Source organism: Limulus polyphemus, unplaced genomic scaffold (assembly GCF_000517525.1).
Source record: "Limulus polyphemus unplaced genomic scaffold, Limulus_polyphemus-2.1.2 Scaffold69, whole genome shotgun sequence".
In the NCBI taxonomy this organism is placed as follows: Eukaryota; Metazoa; Arthropoda; class Merostomata; order Xiphosura; family Limulidae; genus Limulus; species Limulus polyphemus.
In genome coordinates this window covers 560,568-581,514 of record NW_013665679.1, presented here as the reverse complement: position 1 = coordinate 581,514, position 20,947 = coordinate 560,568, and the positions used below count along the sequence as shown (strand labels likewise).

At 34.4% G+C, this 20,947-nt stretch overlaps 1 protein-coding gene across 1 annotated transcript in view; it reads right to left on the bottom strand.

Annotated features, from left to right (window-relative positions):
* The window catches only part of LOC106465589 (cadherin-related tumor suppressor-like), a 159,536-nt gene that overhangs the window by 18,486 nt on the left and 120,103 nt on the right, over positions 1–20,947 (bottom strand). Inside the window, exons 9-15 of the mRNA XM_022393959.1 lie at positions 17,448–17,687; positions 14,448–16,335; positions 13,244–13,276; positions 4,467–5,077; positions 2,865–3,199; positions 2,362–2,465; positions 1,771–2,084 (exon numbers count right to left, since the gene is read on the bottom strand). Of these exons, the coding sequence (XP_022249667.1) occupies positions 1,771–2,084; positions 2,362–2,465; positions 2,865–3,199; positions 4,467–5,077; positions 13,244–13,276; positions 14,448–16,335; positions 17,448–17,687 (3,525 nt within the window). The remainder of the gene's footprint in view (positions 1–1,770; positions 2,085–2,361; positions 2,466–2,864; positions 3,200–4,466; positions 5,078–13,243; positions 13,277–14,447; positions 16,336–17,447; positions 17,688–20,947) is intronic.

Below are 20,947 nucleotides of genomic sequence, written 5' to 3'. Positions count from 1 at the left end.
ACAGTTTTCTGTGGATTGAGGAGTTCAAAATTAATTACTCCTCTGATGTCCCACCAAATGCAAAGCATAACTTTCTGCAGATGGAGTCCAGGTTTTGGGGTTGGAAGTGGTTTTTATCTAGGACTGAGCTTTGTTTTTGGCATTTAATATTCGCATAGAGAATCCAATTTTCATCACCGGTGAGAATTCTATCCAAAAATGGTTCATACACATTACATGGCAAAAGAGACGAAGCAACATTCATGTGTTAGATACAATGATCATCGGAGAGTTCGTGAGGCACCCAAACACCTTTTTTATGGAGTTTCCCACATTCCTTAGATGTTTACGTATTATTTCATGAGAGACATGCAATTTCAGAGCCATTTCACGAATGTGTTGCCTTGGGTTAGACTCAACAAGCATTTTCAGAGCATCAATATCAATTCCAACATGTCGGCCCCTGCCATCACTGTTTTTAAGGCTAAAGTCACCTGAATGAAATTTGCTGAACCATTGTTGACATTTATGAACGTTCAAAACATTTCCATAAACTTTTTTTTATATTCTTTGTGGCTACAGAGGCATTGTTTCTCTTCTTGTATTCAAACAGCATTATGTGCCGATTGTGTGCCATAACTACAACAGTTTAGAGTATACTAAACTTTACACATTATACAAGCTAAATTAACATGTTGTATAGGTAGTTCGTTTAACTATTATGTGATGTACGTTGTTTTTGTTTTTTGGGGGGGTTAATGAAAGTGTTCCAATACACCAAATCCATACCAGTACTCTCATCAACATAAGCAATAAACTCTTCAAACATGTGGAAAGATTAATAAGGCAAGAGTTTTTACTAATGAAGCCATACTGACTATCCAACTTTAATAATTGATTTTATAAACATTTCCTACCACTGATGTAGGACTAAATGGTCTAAAAGTACTGGAACAATTTTTATTAACTCCCTTGAAATGTGGAGTAACATTAGCCAACTTCCAATCTTCTGGCACCTGCTCACTATTGTAGGGTGGCCCAGCATGGCCAGGTGGTTAGGGCAATCGACTCGCAATCTGAGAGTCACAATTTGGAATCCCCATCCCACCAAACATGCTCACCCTTTCAGCTATGGGAGCATTATAATGTGATGGTCATTCCCACTATTCGTTGGTAAAAGAGTAGCCCAACAGTTGGTGGTTGATGGTGATGACTAGCTGCCTTACCTCTAGTCTTATACTGCTAAATTAGGGATGGCTAGCACAGATAGCCCTTGTGTAGCTTTGCACGAAATTCAAAACAAACCAAACCACTATTGAAGGACTTAGAATAAGTAGTAGCAAGTTCCTCACATATCAAATCCTCAACCTTCTTCAAATCTTTGGATAAATATTATTTGGCCTAGAAGCTTTATCTTTCTTTAAACTTCACAATTGTTTCTTAACAAACTCAAAATTAATGAGGTTAAACAGACTTCTTTTTTTTAGCAAAATAATTTTAAGGTTGGTCTAACATTGTTTTTAATGTTAACATAGAACATTTGTGAATTCTTGTAAAATACTTAATTTAAAAAATTATTTAATTACCAAAATTCAAATTTAAGAATTATGTTATGATAAGTATATTTTCATTTGTGGCCTAGCTATTACACACTGTTTTATTTTAATTGGGGGTAGCATAATGTTAAAAAATGTGCTAAATGTTAAAAGGTCACTAGATAAAAACTATTTATAACAATAGTTATAGTTTTCCTCAACATTACCATTTCATCTTAAAACTAAATTATGTTACCTTGTTTGCAGTTTGGTGCCCACAGGCCATTTGCACAAATGCAACTGGTTGTAAACCACAAGTCTTCACAAATGCCATTTTCTCCACAGAGGGACTCAATGTCAGTTCTGCAGCTGTTATGCTGTCGTTCACATGTGGGAGTAACATGAGCAAACTGAAGAGGAGAGTTCAGGTCCAGTTCACGACCATTTACTACCACACTGTGAATGCATCCCACAAAGTCATCTGTGCTCACTTGTCCTGGCTGCTCAAGAAGAGGATCAATAGTAGGAACACCTCCAAGATACATGGGATTGTTATTGAAGTTTAGAGTCCTGTGTGATAGTAGTATTGTTCAATTTAAATAATTTTTCCCATTTATAATTATTAAGTATGAAAATAATCTACCAGAATTGAAACAAACAAATACTTACACATAGCTACAATTTTAATTTAGTTAGCTTTAATTAGTTTAGCATTATAATATTTTTAACTCAAATAAATTAAACAAGCTTGAATTATGTCATATTAAACTAATTTGGGAAGATAAGCACAAAATATGTTTTATGATTGCAATTAAATGCTATTAAAATATAAAAACAATAGAAATACCCAATGTGGCCTGTTGTGGACACAGAACAACTAGCATTGCCATGGGAGCATTCTTCACAAACTTCTCCACTGTTTGAACAACCAACCACTGATAAAGATGTCACCTGAAATTGTTTTTATATTTTTTTACAGAAAAGGATTATTTAAGAAATATTTAAGTATCTAAAAAATAAAGGTGCTATAAACAGTATAAATGGAAACATATAATTACCTACGAAATATATTCAAGCTATTTTCAACTGGACTCTTAAAAACATTTATTCATTCTAAAGCATGGCTTAAGCCTTTTACATACCCATATGTGATTTGAGCTAGAGGATGAATTAGTTTATATTTAATGCTTATACTGAGATATAGATTGTGTTGTTTTATAGAATTTTCACTCATTTTATAAATTTGTTAAAAGATTTGTCAAACCATTGATTATACAATATTTATCTTTCGGTACATAAAATAGTAGAATAATAATCCTGTGCAAACAAACCTGGAGATATAAGACCTACCCTGCCATTGCGTATCACAGTTATTTTATGCCATCTGCCATCAGCTACATTTGTTCTTGCTGCAATAGTGGCAACAGCTGTACGAGAACCACCAAATAAGAACTGTGGTCTGCCATCATGGAGCTCTAAAGCAACAAAATCAGATCTACCACCACTTGGTCTACCATAATTATAAACAAGGAGACTGTTTTGTTTGTTGGTTGCAAGAATAATAGATATATCGTTAGTTGTGGGTTTCAGTACAGGAAAAGCCATGTAAGAGTAGCGGTGGAAGCCAAAAGGTGATTTCTCACAATGTCTTCCAAAATAGTTTGCTTTGCAGGCACAACGATAACCTAAAAATAAAGATGTATAGTACAGTTTGATATTAGAATTATTAAAATGAACAGTTCTGGGTATATTTAAATAACATCTCTTAAAATAAAATCTAACAATACTGCTCAAAATAATTAAAGGATAATTTTAATTTCTAATATTATAGCTATGAACAAAACAAATCCATTACTACAAAATAAAGGCAGTCTCTCCCCTCACTTTGCTGTTACAAAAATGAGGCATACAATGATCAGTAATGTGATCTGAAATTTAGATCATTGGGTGAGTTGGGGAAATAACTGGCAGATGGATTTTAATTATAATAAATGCAAGATAATGCATGTGCATTATCACAACTGAATTTATAAGTAAAATTTTTATGTAAATAACCTTATCAGTGTTATGGGTCTTGATATTTTGATTGATCAGTCTTTTTAGTCATTCAAGCAGTGTGCTGTTGTTGGTGGTAAGGCAAATATGACTTTGTTTTGTATTTACAGAAAAATTTTATATAATTCTAAGAGGTTATCATTTCAATGTATAGGTAACTGGTTATGCCTCCTTTAGAGTATTGTGTACAGTATTGGGCTCAATCAGTAGTTGAAAAGGAAATGATTCAAAGGTGAGCTATTAGGATGATGCCAGAGATGGAAAGGTTGTATAAATTATGTCAGGATAGGAGTCATCTTCAGCTTAGATAGTTTTACTTTTCTAACAAGATGATTGGTCTTTGAAATGGGTTACCTTCATATGTGATGGATGCAGTAAATTTAATGGAGTTTAAGGGAAGCCTGATAAACATTTAAATGATCAGGAATGAATTTTAGTTTTTTTTTTTTAATGAATGGGATAGCCTCGATAAACCAACATACCCCTTGTTGTCCTGATATGTTATGATATGTTAAAGAAAATTCCAAACACTATTATATTTAATAAGCATATAAACAAACAACAGAGCTAAAAAAAAAAAAATGCAAATGAATCTCCTTAACAATAAGTCAAGAAATTTGACAAGCAATATTTTAAAGAGCTAATATAAAATTTTCATATTAATGCTTTAGAGGTAAAAATACAAATATATACATTATCTTTCAGTACACAACTTTTTCTTTTTTGCCTAATAAATTCACAAAGAATAATAAGATATTGTTGAATCTGATGTAGGTGTTCAGTCAGAATCAATACAATTCTAAGTAGTATGAGTGGTCTTAGTTTTTCTAAAAGCAGTGGATTTAAATGAAATACTTGAATTAATATAAATGAAAGTAGAATTACCAAGTGACCTACCAGGATTTTCAACAATACATGTTCCTCCATTTAAGCAGCGATTTGGACGACAGCTGTCTGTAGTCTGTTCACAGACAGTACCCCTGAAATCTGGACGACATAAACAGAAAAATGAGCCATTTGGTGCTTCTTCACAAGTTCCTCCATTCTGACATGGTAAGCTTACACATGCATCAGTTTTTGGAGATTCACACTGCTTCCCTTGATATTTAGATGGGCAAACACATTGGAAATTTTCATCATCATGATGGCAAGTGCCACCTCCTAAACAAGGATTAGGGGAACAGGGGTTTTGTTTGTACTGGCATAAAGGCCCTGAGAATCCTTTTGTGCACGTGCATGTAAATTGACGGCTAACAACTGGAGATGTAAAGACTAGAGAAGGAGAATCCAAGATAGAAAGAGAATCTTGTAATTCCAGGTAACTGAGACATTTCCCACCATTTTGACAAGGTGTGATCTCACAAGGCTCAAATCCAATTGTGATGTCTTGCCAACTTATAGATTCTTGAAGAAGTTTCTTTCCCTCTCTGAGCATAACCAGAACATCTTTTGGCAGGATATAGCTACCAGAATTTGTCTGTACAGCAAGTGTTAACTCCACGTGGCTTCTAAGAGCAGTTATGCTGTACAAAATTGGCTTTCCTAGGAACTTAACAACAAACAAATATATATATATATATATAATGTCTATGCCTTACAGTATTAGTACATAGTAACAGATTATGAAATATAATATTGCTTGCTAACTCAAGCTCTAATTGTACTTTTTTATTGCAGCACCATATATACAGAGTGTAACAAAATTACTCATCCAAATATAAAATGAAATAAAGAACAATAATGCAAAAATATGGAACTTTGCTTAGTTATAACTAACTATACTGAGTTACCATAGGTACACTTAATTACACCTCCACATTCCACCACAAGTAAGACAGAGAATCATGAACTACAGTTTCTCATGTGTCATTGTATGGATGCTATTTTCTTGCTGATTTGACTTATCAGCCACCTGGTGATGAAAGAATCTGAAACTGTTAGTTATAATGTTGGTATTATTGCATTTATACTTAGTTGTTTTATAATGGTTTATATTTGGATGAGTAATTTTGATACACCTATACTTATGCAGTGTAGGTTATTCACTTAGAAAAAATAAGTTACACCTTTCATATAAATAATCATACAATGACTTCCAAATAATTAAAGAAAACTCCTGCAAGATATATAAACACAATTTTCAAGCTGTAACCATTGGCAAAAGTCATAGTTTTAATTTTTAATCTGTAATAGAGCTATAAATTTACAAACTTCATAAACATACACATCTGGTCAACATTCAGCTTGGTACTCAAAATCTGATATCAGTAAAAATGGGGGAATCATCTCTTGAGTTTTTATTTTGCTATAATAACTAATGAAGTCATTTATTCATTATTATTTTATAAATTACAACTCTTACAAAATGTTAGGGATGCATAGAGTGCCAATTTTGTACTATGAAATGGCACTTTCACATGGATTCTAAGCTTGAATAATTAATAAAATTATCCATAATTTAATAATAATTATCTTATAATATTTTTCAGTTTACAAAATAAAGGGACAGCATAAAATCCCATATGCAACTCTAAATGTAAATTTATGACTTCTTAGGAATATGAAAGTTGTCCACAAAATATTGAAAGTAGATCTTTTGATACAAGTGCCTCATAAAAACAAATGTAGCAAGTCTTTTTTAAACAAAACACAATAAATATAAAAAAGGTGCAAAATAAAAGGAAATGTACAACTGGTGGTGTATGTTATAACCATAAATACAGCTGGGATCTTTCTCCATTTCTCTAATTCATATTTGTAACACAGTTCCAACAATATGGAAAATACATATTTCTGAAGTGATTCTTCTAATGCAAACTTTGTTTTTAACAATCTTTGGGATGACAGATGGGAACATCAAATATTACCATAGTCTATGCCAAAACCAAATTTTACATAAATATATTCCTCCCTTTTGAAACTGCAGTAATACACAAACATTTATATATTATTGTGGAAAATTAAAGGTCTGCCTAAATCAAAATGATTTTGTTTTCAAACATAAGCATCAAACAAATGTAAACCTTACAGAAAGTATCTCAGATGGATTATTCTTTCTTTTGTCTATGAAAACTTAACATGAAAAAACAAGGGACTTGCTGGTCCATCTAGGCTGTTTTATTTTCTAAATTAAATTAAACACTAAAAACTCAAATCCAGCCCTTATCATTCAGTTATTTATCAAGCTTTCCCTTAAACTCCCTTATATTAACTGTATCCACCACATTTGAAGGCAACATGTTTCGTAGGCCAACCAGCTTGTGAGAAAAATAAAACTTAGCTGAAGATGACCTATATTCTGCCATAATTTATATCTGTATCCTCTAGTCCAGAGGTGTTGCTATATGCTTAAAAGATTTGGGACTCAGGCCCTTAGGCATGGAAATTTTTGGCATTTCAATATGATATCAATCATGGTTTTCTATTCAGATTTTTCAAAACACCAGTTGGGGATTTGGGGAAGTATCAACTCTGCCCTAGTCTTACCATTCTCACCATTAAATAAAAAAAATAAAGACAAGGCATCAATACTATCAACTCTTTTAACAATCTTAAACACCTCAATCAGATCCCTCTCTAAGTCTTCTTTTTTTGAAAAAAAAGTTCAAAGATCTTTACATATCCTCGTATTACAACTTTTCCATTCCAGATATCATCCTACAAACCCTCCTTGAAACTCTTTCCAACAATTCAATGTCCTATCTAAAGTATGAAACTCAAGACTGAACACAGTACTCCATATGTGGGTTAACCAATGATATATTCAAGGAAATTATAACCTCTTTAGACTTGTATTCACTATTTCTGTAGATACACCCTAAAATTCTATTTGCCCTGCTACTACCAAACAGCACATTGGTTGGACAGCTTAAAAGACTGGTAAACCAAAACTCAAAGATCTTTTTCTTCCATAATAGTGTTTAACAAAATGAGTTACTGAATCATGATAACTTAATGTTAAGCATCTGCAAGGTAAATGAATTGTATCAATTAAGATACATAATTATTCATATAGGTTGAGACTGATTCAAAAGTAAGATGCTTGTATAAACATAACATGACATTAAAGGACAACAGTTGGCCTTTTGATCTATCTAGGCCATCCTATTCACTAAATTAAAACCTCAATGCCAGTCCTTATTGTTCTAATATTTATCAAAATTTCTCTTAAATTCTCTTAAATTAACTGCATCCACCACACCTGAGGGCAGCCTGTTCCAAAAGGCAACCACCCTGTTAGGAAAATAAAGCTTTCTTAGCTGAAAATGATTTCTGCCCTGCCAGAATTTATATTTACATTATCTGGCCTTAACATTTTCACCACTAAATATGAAAAAAAGATGTTGCATTAACACTTTCAATTTTATTAAAAAGGTAAGGAGCCCAAGACTGAACAAAGAAAGTACTCCAACTGTGGCCTAACCAATGATCTATACAATAACATTATAACATTTTTAGACTTGTATTCAATATTTCTGTAGATACAACTTAAAATACTATTTGCCCTGTCACTATTAACAGCATATTGCTTGGATGGTTTAAGAAATTGATTAACCAGAACACCAATATCTTTTTCTTCCATAATGCTGTTAAGGTTATTCCCATCAAAATTATACTCATAATTCAAACTGTGATATTCCACATGCATTTCCTTGCATTTATTATAATTAAGTCATCTGCTACCTATTTGCCAAACTCACCAAATTATACAAATCCTTTTGTAAAGCAGCATCAGAACCCTCACAACAAAGCAGCACCTAAAACTTTAATGTCATCAGCAAATTTAAATAATCTGTTGATCATTACTTTACCTATGTCATTGATGTAAATCAAAAAAGAGCAAAGGTATTAACACTGAGCCCTGAGGTACCCCACTCATGACATTAATCTAGTTTTACTGAACTCCATTTATAACAACACTCTATTTACTTCCATCTAGCCAGTTTCCTATACAATAAGCCATCCTATCCCCCATGCCTATACAGATAACTTTTTTTTAACAAGACTTTTATGTGATACCTTGTCAAAAGCTTTCTTAAAATCCAGATACTCCAAATCCACACCGGTAACCTCATCTACATAAGCAGTAACTTCTTCAAAGAATGTCAAATGGTTAGTAAGGTAAGCCATGTTGACAAACTCACAAAAATTTAAACTTTTTTAAATGACATTGCAAAGCATCTTTTATCAGACTTTCAAATATCTTACACCATGGGTGTAAGACTAATAGGCCCATAATTACTGTGACAATTTTTGTCGCCTTTCATTATAAATGAAATAACAATAGCCAACTTCTAACATTCTGACACCTGTCCACTATTCAAGAACATAGAAAAAAAATTATAGCAAGTGACTCACATATCCAGTCCTTAACTTTCTTTCAAGATCTTTGAGTAAATATTATCTGGCCCAGGAGCTTTATCATTCTTTAAACTTTCCAATTTTTTTTCTCAACAAGCTCAGAATTAATGTAATCATCTTGTTCAGTCTTGTTTCCATCTAGCAACCTTTCAGAGTGAGAAATACTTCTTAAATCTTCATTAATAAAAAATGAAGAAAAAGCTAAATCTAATAACATAGCCATTTCATAATCATAAATATTAGCCTTTCTGTATTATCCCTCAAAGAACTTACTCCCATCCTAACATTTTGTTTAATCTTAATGTATCTGAGGAAATCCTTACAAATTTTTCTTACATTTTCAGACAACCTTTTTTCATATAATTTTTTGATTTCCTAATTTTCTATTTCACCAAATCTCTACACTTTCTATAATTTCCTATCATTGCAGTCAATTTAATCTTCTTATATTTATAATATTTTTCTTTAATTTTATCCTTTGTGAGCCAACCTGTTTTTTAATATTCTAAGAATTTATTTTTAAAATATTTCAAATTTCATCAGTATCTCCAATTCAGTTGTCCAATTCACAACACAGTTCCTGTCACATCTCTTCTAAATTTGTATTTTTAAAATTTAAAACCAAAGTCTCATTATTCCTTATCTCTATATGCTGCAAAACATGATCACTTGCACCCAGATGTTCCCCAATCTCTACCTTATCAATTATTTATTTATTTAAAAACCTGTCTTCCTCAAGATTTGATCCTAACATTTCCCAATCTTTATGCCTGAAATTAAAATCACCCATAATTATAATTTCATTATAAGTTGAATTCTATATCTCACTGTATAGTTTCTCATTAATTTCACCACTTTCATCTGGATATCTGTAACAAAGTCCAACTAAAAGCCTTCTGCTCTTACAACTATTAACAGAAATCCAAATAGATTCAACCTAATTGCTACTAGCTTTGACATCCTCAACTTGAATAGGCTGAACTCATACTTTACATATGAAGCCAGTCCTTCCCCTGTTTTCCTACTCTATACTTATCAAGCAGCCTCTAACCATTAATTGCAAAAAAACTGCTGTCATCAAAATTGTCTACATTTAGTTAGGTTTCAATTATTCCCATTATATCATAACTTCACATTTTCCAACACTGAAAATGTATTTACAATAGGTACTTCTATTCACATCAACCTTTTCTAATTCAGTGCTGCCTTCTACATGTGAACATTTGTGCTTGCCACTATCCTTAAGACTCCCACCAAATTTGGCCTGGCATGGCCAGGTGGTTAGGGTGCTTGACTCGCAATCTAAGGGTTGCGGATTTGAATCCCCATCCCACCAAATATGCTCGCCCTTACAACCACAAAGACATGATAATATGATGATCAGTCCCACATTCGTTGGTAAAAGAGTAGCCCAAGAGTTGGCGGTGGGTGGTCATGACTAGCTGCCTTCCCTCTAGTCTTTCACTGCTAAATTAGAGATGGCTAGTGCAGATAGCCCTCATGTAGCATTGCGTGAAATTCAAAACAAACCCACCTAATCTCATAGGTTTCCATGTAATATTGTTGCATTCATGCATGCAAGTGAGTATGCAACAAGTATCCACCAATAGGAGTGCAACACTACCTTCTAGCAAAGCTGGCTCCCTCTATATTGATTGTTCATTGATCACTTCGAGAAAAGACAAGAAAGTAAGATGCACCAGAAGTGGATAGAAAGGGTGGGAAGTGTGAGCAAGGTGAGTAGAGTATCAATCAGAAATACATTTTCAGTGTTGGAAAATATTAACTTCCAATATGATACTTAACTTCCAAAATGAGTCCCCTTCAGAAAGCACCCAAATGGAATCTGACATTCTATACTTTGAAACTGTATGGGGGCACACTCGTGGGAGACTGCACCTCATCTGTATCAGAGTACACTCTTTGCCTGGAAAGGAAGGAAAGTGTTGCAAAGATGAGCAGAAGATACAAGCACAATCCAAACCTGCATCAGGCTTTTGGAAGTGCTATATGTGTAGTGTGGTTATGGTGTGTCAGACTCTACATGGTGGGCCAACTTTAGTCCAAAGCCTGGGAATTTGGTTTCCAGGCCATGGTAGGTGGAGGGTCTCCATCATCTTCACCTAAAGGTCAGTGAGGCAGAATGGGAAAGTAATGTCCACTCTGCAATTGAGTGAGTATTTATGTTGACTTGTCCTGCACCAATCTAACACCTTACTACCTGGGAACCCAACTTTTGGGTAGCAGTAGGATGGGGAAAAGTCAGCCAGAAGATTGAACTGTACTACATAAACAGAACACCAAAACCCTACTCTTTATTGAGTGGAAATGATCACATTCAGGAGGAATTTTCAATGGTCCAGCAGCTATTAACTGGTGAGTGACAAGGGCTCCCAAGCTCCACTAGAAGAAAAATGGAGAGATGAAAGCACAGTGTGGAATCCAAAGGAGTACATCTCCATAAAACAGTGCAATCTGGGACTACAAAAACCCTGTTTTTAAAAGCAGGCTAGCACTATGTTTTAAACTAGGCATGGAAGATAGGAAAGAATCCCCTGCCTGCTTTACTCATGCTAGTCCATGAATGGGTACAGTCTGGATCATGTCTTGGTCTGGAAAATCAGCACCAAAAGGATACCCCCAAGTGGCCCTGCAGAGGAATAGATGGGGGAAGAGGAATGGGATGGAAGAACAGGCAGCAGAAAGGAGTGAAGAGAAGGAACTTGGGAAAGATGGGGCACAAGAGTAGTCAAGAAAAAATGGTGGCATGCAGCCTCAGCCCATGACTACAAAGAATCAGGTACCTCACCCAAAACTAATTGGCAGAGGAAAGAAGCCAGACGAAGGTCTCTGAGATAAAATGGAGATAAACTTTCTTGGACAAGAAGGGTATCCCTCCCCAACAAATCCCAGCAACAGAGTAACCAAGTAAAAAAGAACAAGGCTGAGGAAGAATAATAAGAAACAGGAAAGTGTGAAAGAAGGTAATACACCTAAGAAGAAAAGTCATTGAAGGATTCAAAATGTTGAGGTAGATCCAAGTCTGCTCTAGAAGAATTGTTGCAAACTTAGGTGGCAGGAAAGACTGCATAAAATCCATACCTTCGAGGAGAGAACTATAGGAGGAGAAATGTCCGTGTTAACGCCTGAAAAAGGTCCAGGCCACATGCAAGACTCCACCACCCACTACACAATAGCTGTAATATCCCCTGACAGACTAAGAAGCACCTGACACCATTATGGTAGTCTGGCTAGAGTGAACAAAGTCCAGATGTTCAACACTAGACAGCATGGAAGTGACTGCCTCTGTGAAATTCCTGTTGAGGAAAATAAGAGCCAAAGGTCTGCAGAGGCAGAATTGTTTGAAAGTAAAATAAAAAGATATTTCCACAAAAGTTGGTTTTGTAGATATTTCAACCAAGTGTTGTTGATGTTGAGAAATCTTATTCAAGTGGAAAAAGATGTCTTGACACACGAGTGACAAATCAAGAAATGATGATTGAACAATCGGTACAGAGGGGGCCTGCTGTGCTAGAAGATGGTGTTTCACTCCTACTAGTGGAGGGGTGGCACATGCTCATTTGCATGCAACAATGTAGCAATACCACATGGAAACATGTTAAATTAGGTAGAAGCTTCAAGGCTAGTGGCAAGCAAAAAACTTATCCCACAAATCCAATCAGCCAATCTACTCGTCTTTATATATTAACTTAAGCCTAGCATTTAGTCCTAGTGACCTACTTATAATTTCATCCCCTCATTTAAATCTTTCCAATATCTATGACAGAATTAACTTGTTATGGCACCTTTCATTGAATGCCTTTATCAATACCTTGTACTTAACAATAAACTCCTCTGACCTCTTTCCTACATCAAAAGATCCTATGTGCACTACAAAGACTTTATCACTGCTAGTACCCTTCATTATATCATCAGCTTTGACACTAATATCCTCCAGTCCTGCCCCTAGATAACATAACCTAGTTCTTTTCTCTATATTTACCCCATATACTATCCTATCCATTTGCCACACTAAAGTCTCCTATAACAATAACCTCCTTTACTTTTGATTCCAATCCCCTTCTGTTATTCTTCCCTTTCTAGTTCATCATCTGCACAAACTAAGGGTTGAAACCTGTTTCTTAATAGAAACTGCTCATTATAATTAAATTCACTACAACTAGCCCTACTAGTGTTGTTTTTAATTTCCTGAAAGTCATTACTAGGCAATCTCAGAAAATATACTAAAACCTTGCAGCAGAGAAAGAAATCAGAGTTCTCAGTCAAAGTTTGCTTATTTTTACATATATTACTGACTATCATTCACACCCATAAACCATAAGAGACTAAAGAATAAAGGGAAAAAAGAAAGGTGAAAGCTTCAGTTTAAACTTCACAAAAATGTCATCCAATTTTTGAGTGTAGAATGTTTAAGTCTAACCTTATTTAAATAGTGAAGTGTTAACACCAAAACAGAAATTTAGTGAGTTCCTCCAAGAAAACAAAACTGTGAAATCTGATGTAATTCTTACTTATCAAAAACATTAACACAAATGTTTAATGTAAGAAAACACTATATGCAATTAATTGCAAGAAAAAACAACAACTTATATATGGATTTTAGTACAATCATTTTTGTATATGTGCATGTTATGTAATCATTTTTCCCAACCTGTTTTCAAAATTAGGTACTAATATTTTAAGTAAAATAATACCTCAATTATGTTATTATGAACAAATTGGTTTATTCTGACTGCCCAAAGTACCAATTATCTTTGCAGGATAGCACAGTATGTTGATCTGGGATTTAATACAGTCTAAAGATTTGTTTGGGTATTTCAAAATCATCATACAGATTGACAATTAACAAATAAAAAGTGACTTCAACAACTCATGTTGTATAGCAAATAAGTTAATTGCATACACTAACATGTTATTGATACTAAAACTTACAGTAAATCAGGAAGCTGCTGTTATGAAAATTACTTTGAACACCAAGAAATATTTGTCACTTTTGAATAATCAAATTAAAATAAACTAGTTTAAGCCGTGTAAACAAAAAGATAAATAGTTCACAGGTTCAAAAACATTGAAAAAATAAATAAAACTTTTTTTTCATTATTTTTCAGATTGCTAAACAACTACTTATGAAGATACCGAAATAAGTAATACTCATTCACAGGAATTTTACTGAGGGCAAATGTTTATCACGTAGCTTAACTCTTAGCCATATGTCAAATAGTATTTGAAATAAATAGATTGTCATTGTTAACTGAGCACAAAATGAAAAAACATTTTATCTGCAGGTTACAACACTGTTGTATGTGTCTGAGAACCAACTCATTATTATTATTATATGGCTTTACAAATTGTTCATGTTAGATGAGAGTCATGTGTGTATTTCAATCTAAACTAACTTACACTAGTAAGTTACTTAGAAGTACACTGTGATTATAAAGAATTTGAAAAACTAAATATTTTTTCTTTGGTTTAAAAATAATCTAATTTACTCTTCACATCATGATGCCTACCTGAAACATATCCTTTAGCACTTTCTGAAGTTGCTGAAACTGATTCATCAAAAACACATCAGTGGACTGATTTAAAACCTGCATCATTACACTGTTTTCTACAGTCAAATTGTCAAATTTCATGAACTGAACATATGTTGTGGATATTACATCTGCATGTATACCATCATTGCCCCTCACTGTTATAGTGTAATTTTGTGGATTCTGGAGTGGTACTGCATGGAGATCACACTTACTTGGAATCCTAAACATGTCTGTGTCTCCTTTGTGAAGTGTACACTGATAATTACCAGAGAGGTCTGGATCAAAAGGATGAACATCAGCAATTTTCCCACCATAGAACTTCTTATTGTACACCCAAACAATGACAGTTAAAGCTCTAACTGATGAAGGACTATCATTTTTATCTAAAATCATAATGTTAATAGGATGCTGGGCTTTTTGTGTTGGAAATCCACTATCACGAACTTCAATAAGCAGCTCAATATTTGGAATACTTTCACGATCAATGCTCTGAGTTGTCTTGACTAAACCTGTGTGATGATCAATTTGGAATAAGTCTTTATGCCTTCCACCTGCCAAAAAATAAAGAAAGGGTGCACCATTGGGAGGTAAATCATAATCTGTAGCACTCAAGACCATTACACTTGTAAATGCTGGTTCATTTTCCATAACATATCCAATAACATCAGGTGGGTCAAAAACTGGAGCATTATCATTGATGTCAGTAACAAGAATATGAACAGTGGATGTTCCTGTTTGTGGTGGGGAACCTCTATCAACAGCAGCAACAGTCAAGTTGTAAACTGCTAAGGATTCCCTATCTAGTTCTCCAGCATTGTGGATTGTACCTGATTGTGGATCTATTCCAAACACCTGATTGATGTTTCCTGCAATTATAGAGTATGAAAAATGGCTATTTTCTGGGTGTACATCCTTATCCACAGCAGTGACTGTAGTGACTTTTGATCCTAACTCTGCAGCTTCACTCACCTGAGCCTCATACGATGACAAAGAGAATAATGGTGGATCATTACCATCTTGAACACTAATGACAACTTGGGCTTCATCAGTGTCATTGCCTCTAATACTTCCTCTATTCTTTACCATTACAGATACAACCACACGAGACTGTGATTCCCTGTCTAGTCTTCGGGCAACAGTAATTTCCCCTGTTCTTGACTGCACTGAGAAGCCACGATCATTGCTGCTGCCAACAAATAAGAAGAAGAGGTCACCATCTGCACCTGCATCTTTATCAGTGGCTAACAGAGTTCCCACTGAACTTCCAATACTTGCAGATTCACTTACAGTAAACTGAAAAACTGGTTGTATAAACTGAGGATAAAATTCATTCTGACCATTGATATGAACTTTTAGTTTTGTCAAGCTGTATTGGGAAGAACCAGGATTACTAGCCATTATCTCCAAAACAAAAACATTTTTTTCTTCATAATCAAACATGTTCTTTGAAAAAATAATGCCACTCTGGGGATCAACTGAAAATTGTTCTTTTTTATCTCCCTGTATAATTGAATATTGAATAATTGCATTAGCTCCAGAATCTGCATCTTTTGCAATTAACTGTGTGATGTAAGTTCCAGGAGGTCTGTTCTCTGTAACATAAGAAGTGAACTCTGTTGCATTAAAAACAGGTGGATTGTCATTGATGTCTGTTATAATAACAGTCAACATGGACATAGTGTGTTTTGCTTGGAAGCCTCTATCTGTAGCAGTGATGTTCAGATGGAACTTATTACTTTCCTCATAGTCCAAAAGTTTCTGAACAGTCACGAAACCTGTATTGCGACCAATATGGAACTTATTATCATCATTGCCAGCTACTATTGAATAAACTATTTCTCCATTGAGACCTGAAAAAATGAAAAACAGAAATCTGAATAAAAATTTAAATAAGAGTCATTTCATTGAGCTAAAAATATAATAATCTGAGGTTAGGTAAAAATAAAATTCTTTGTTGCTTATAAATTTTCAAAATATATACTTTTATTTCTGTTGACAACTGAGTGAAGAGAGACTTAATATCTGATGACTGGCTGCTGCTGAAAATGACCAAGATGTTAGTAATTCCAACTTTTTCATATTTTCACTCAACTGAAAATAACCATTCTGCACATAATTAATGAAAGATTAACATTTAGGAGCACCTGACATTAAGCAATACTATTTATCAACTTAATATTTTTCTAAGTTAAAACATATACCTGAACCTGTGCAATCCTGAAAAGTTCTATAAAAAACAAGTCTGAAGTTGTAGAACACTGACTACTTCAAAGACCAAACTGTCCATTTTCCCCACAAATGTTGAGTAAATTCTATCATTTTTAGAATTATATTTTTTTCTAAAACTAACTTTAGCAAAAACTACAATAATAGTATGGAATTATCAAACATATCAATTTAGCAGTTATTTTCTAAAAAACATATTTAAGTCCACCACCCAATGAAGCTTTATGAACATTTTATGTGAGGAAGCGAGTTTGGTAGAATTTCTGTACACACATCATTTTGTGTTCTTTTCAAAGTCACAAGCACAACACATAACTGTTATACATTGTATCTTTTCTATTGAAATAAAACTGTTGTTATTAGCAAGTAGTAACATGGTTTAAACAAAATCTATAAGAAAATGCCACCTTGAACTGTTGTACCATAAACTGTCATGTAATGAATAAAGATGGACTTTTTTTTTTTTTACAGGAGTTCATGTTGATTAATCAGGCAAGACGTCCATACAGTGAATTTTGCATAACACTAGCTTTGGCACAGTGAAATTTATATGAAAAATGTTACCCACTAATTCATAGCAATGTTCACAGTAATTTTTCTTACCCAAATAACAATCTTTTAATCTATCCTTCACATACAATAACAAAACCATGTAATATATAATGGTTTGGATACTTTGAGCCTCAAAATAAAAAATCATGTGTTTAATATTTTATTCAAAAAGAAGTCTAAATACCTTGATCTCTATCAGTAGCTGTCACAGCTAGTATTTCTGAGCTCTGTGGCTCATTTTCAGGAACAATTACTTGGTAGCTGAGAGCTGTGAAGACAGGAGCATGGAGGTTTTCACCTGTTATTGTAACAATGAGGAGCACCTCTGATGATTTGGGTGGCACACCTCTATCTACTGCTCTCACATGCAGCAGTAAATGCTGTTCTTTCTGACCCAACAAAGACTCAGCTATAGTAACCCATCCTATTGAGCCAAATGAAAGAAGAAGAAATATATAAATATAATTGATTGTGCTTTTTCATGTAGCAAAAGTTATAATTTTCCTACACTGAAAAGATATTTACAACAGGTACTTATTACTGTTCACATACACAGCTATTCTCGTTCAGTGTTGCCCTCTGTTTGCAAGTTTTTTTTGGCATGCCACAAGTCTTTCACTTTCTCGTACCCCTCAGTTCACATGGTTTAACTGATTCACCAAATTATCATGTGGCGAAACCTTCACCAATAGACGCACCTCCGACACATGACTCATGTGACTCCCTTTATGCTGTTCTATGTAAGTATCTCTTCAAGTTTAAGCAGAAACCTAAGCACCGGTGTACAGTATGAGCAGAAGTAAGTATCTATCAGAAATATATTTTCAGTGTAGGAAAATTATAATTTCTGACATGATGCCTTACTTCCACTCACATACATACCTAGAATCCCACACTGAATAGGTGGAGGGACTGCAAGGGAGAAAAGTAGAAGCATCCTTAAAAAGCACCCAAAGGACACCCTCATGAGGGAACCCTCTAATAATAAGAGTATATGTGGGATACCACACCATTTCTGTATGAGGTATACTCTTTTCTTAGATGTTGGAAAGGTGAGACAGATTCAGCAGACAATTCTGAGGAGCACATTCTAATGGGAGAGAAAATGATTGGACAGTGATCTTAACTACAATATATAATAATTTAAATTTCCCTGATAAACAAAAGGTGGGTAAAAGAAGAGATGTAGAGTGGTTAGGGCACAATATACATGGCAAATCAACTACATCCAAAACTTGACCACCAGGAACTGACATCCATGCAGGGGTAGGACAAGATCATACGATGGGTAAGTCAACTACAATCCAAAACTTAACCAGTGGGAACTGACATCCAAGTGGGAGTAGGAAAGAAGATCATACCATCTTCCCCTCAAGTTCAGCTGATTGGATGGAGAAATTCCCACAACCAATCTCAGAACGTGAGAAGAGTGAAATACATAGATGTCCCACTCAAACCAAACAGACTGTACCACCTCAAACACAGTAACATCCTCAGCATAAAGACATTGAGGATTAGCACAAGAGGAAGAAGTGGAGCAACCAACAAATCCACCCACCATGACTCACAACACCAGAGCAGTCCACCCAGGGGAAATTAATGAGTGAGGCACCAGGCACCTTTTTAACACATTTGTGAGGATTTATGGGGATTGGTTCAGCTCTAAATCCAAAACTCAACCACTGGGAACCAACTTCCATGTGGGGGTAGAATGAGGGATCCTAATCTCACTACAGGTGTGAGGACATGATGTTGACTAGTTCGGCTCTAAATCCAAAACTCAACTGACTTCCATGTGGAGGTAGAATGAGGGATCCCAATCACACTACATGTGTGAGGACATGATATTGATTAGTTCAGCTCTAAATCCAAAATTAAATTGCTGGGAACCAACTTCCATGTGGATGTAGGATGAGGGATACCAATCGTTATGATGGCTCATTCAAAGCTATAACATCCTCTCGGACAAACTCGTATAGAGATGGAGCAATTGATGGAGGTTTGTCGCATAATAATGTGCATGTAAAAATCAGATAAACCATGTGAGCTGAGTGGTATGTGGGAGTGAAAGGCTTGTGACATGTGAAAACAATTTTGCAAATAGAGGGCAGCACTGAATAAGAATAGCTATGTATTTGAGCGAAAGTAGGGTACCATGTGGGATATGTAAAGTAGTTTTTAAATGATGGAAGGATATCTTTACAAACTAATGATGTAACTTAAGGTACAATAAATATTTAAACTAGTGTTTTTCTTCACAAAAGTTTTTGCAGTTCATTATTATTCAACAATGCTATAAAAACTTTTTCACTGACAATGAGGTAAATATTCTTTGAGTGGTTTAAGATATGTTTTAAATACACATTCATAACCTTATTTGATAACAATTTACTTTTCAAGTGTATTTACATCACAATGTCTACATCACTAGTGTTTTGTTATCAGATTATTTCTGATGTAGAAACAATTAAGTCTGCTTCATATCCTGTCTCTTTCAAAGTATGCAAACTATGTCCCCATAAAAATGAATATAAGATACTTATATTTAATCTTTAACATTAATGTTTGTAATCAAATAAACACAAATTTTTTCAGCTTCTTCAGTTTCAACAAGAACCTTCACTTTATAAATCTAATTCTGTTGAGCAATTTAAATGGATTATAAATTAGCTATAAAATTATATAATGTATACTAATTAATATGTAATTAAGGAAGTTTGACAAAATAAAATGGTTAACATAATAAAACATAATATATAGCAAGAAATGATAAGATTATTCATTGGCATCAAAGTAATTTGTTATTGAAGAATTTGTCTTTCTAAACTGAATTAACTAAACATTCGAATTACCAATTTAAAATGAATTTATATTAACTTATATATATATTTAACTTATTTATATTAACATGTTGTGCTAAAAGGGGACCCAAGAATAAATGATGTGCTCCAATGAAGTTATATCAAGTTGGTGCACCAATGGAAAGACTAGCCATTCACATTGCTGGTCCTTTGCCCCAAACTCGTGCTGGAAACAGGTACATTTGTGTGGTGATGGATTATTTCACCAAGTGGTGTAAGGCATATGCAATACCAAATCAGGAAGCTACAACTGTAGCTTTGGTTATTGGTGATTTCTTCTTCAGATTTGGTATGCCATATGAACTGCATTCAGATCAAGGCCGTAACTTTGAATCAGCTGTCTTCCATGAATGCTGCAAGTTGTTTGGCATACAAAAGACCAGAACAATGCCACTTCACCCACAGTCTGATGGGATGGTAGAAAAGTACAACTGGACACTGGGATAGGAATTGGCAAAGTTTTGTAATAGCCGCCAAGATGATTGGGATGTCTTAGTCCTTCCACTGTTGATGGTGTATAGGACAGCATAGCATGAAGCCACTGGATACGCTCCAGCAAAGTTGATGTATGGTCACGAACTTCAGTTGCCAGTTGATCTCATGACAGGACGCCCACCTTATGAAGAGTTGCCTGAAAATGTGTCAGAGTTCGTGAAAGTGTTATCTAAAAGGATGGATGATATTCACCATCAAGTGTGTTTAAACTTGAAAACGTCTGCTGATTCCATGAAGCTATGTTATGATAAGAGACCTACTGATGTCAGCTTTGTACCAGGAGACAAGGTGTGGTTGTATAATCCGAGGAAGACCAAAGGGAAATCTC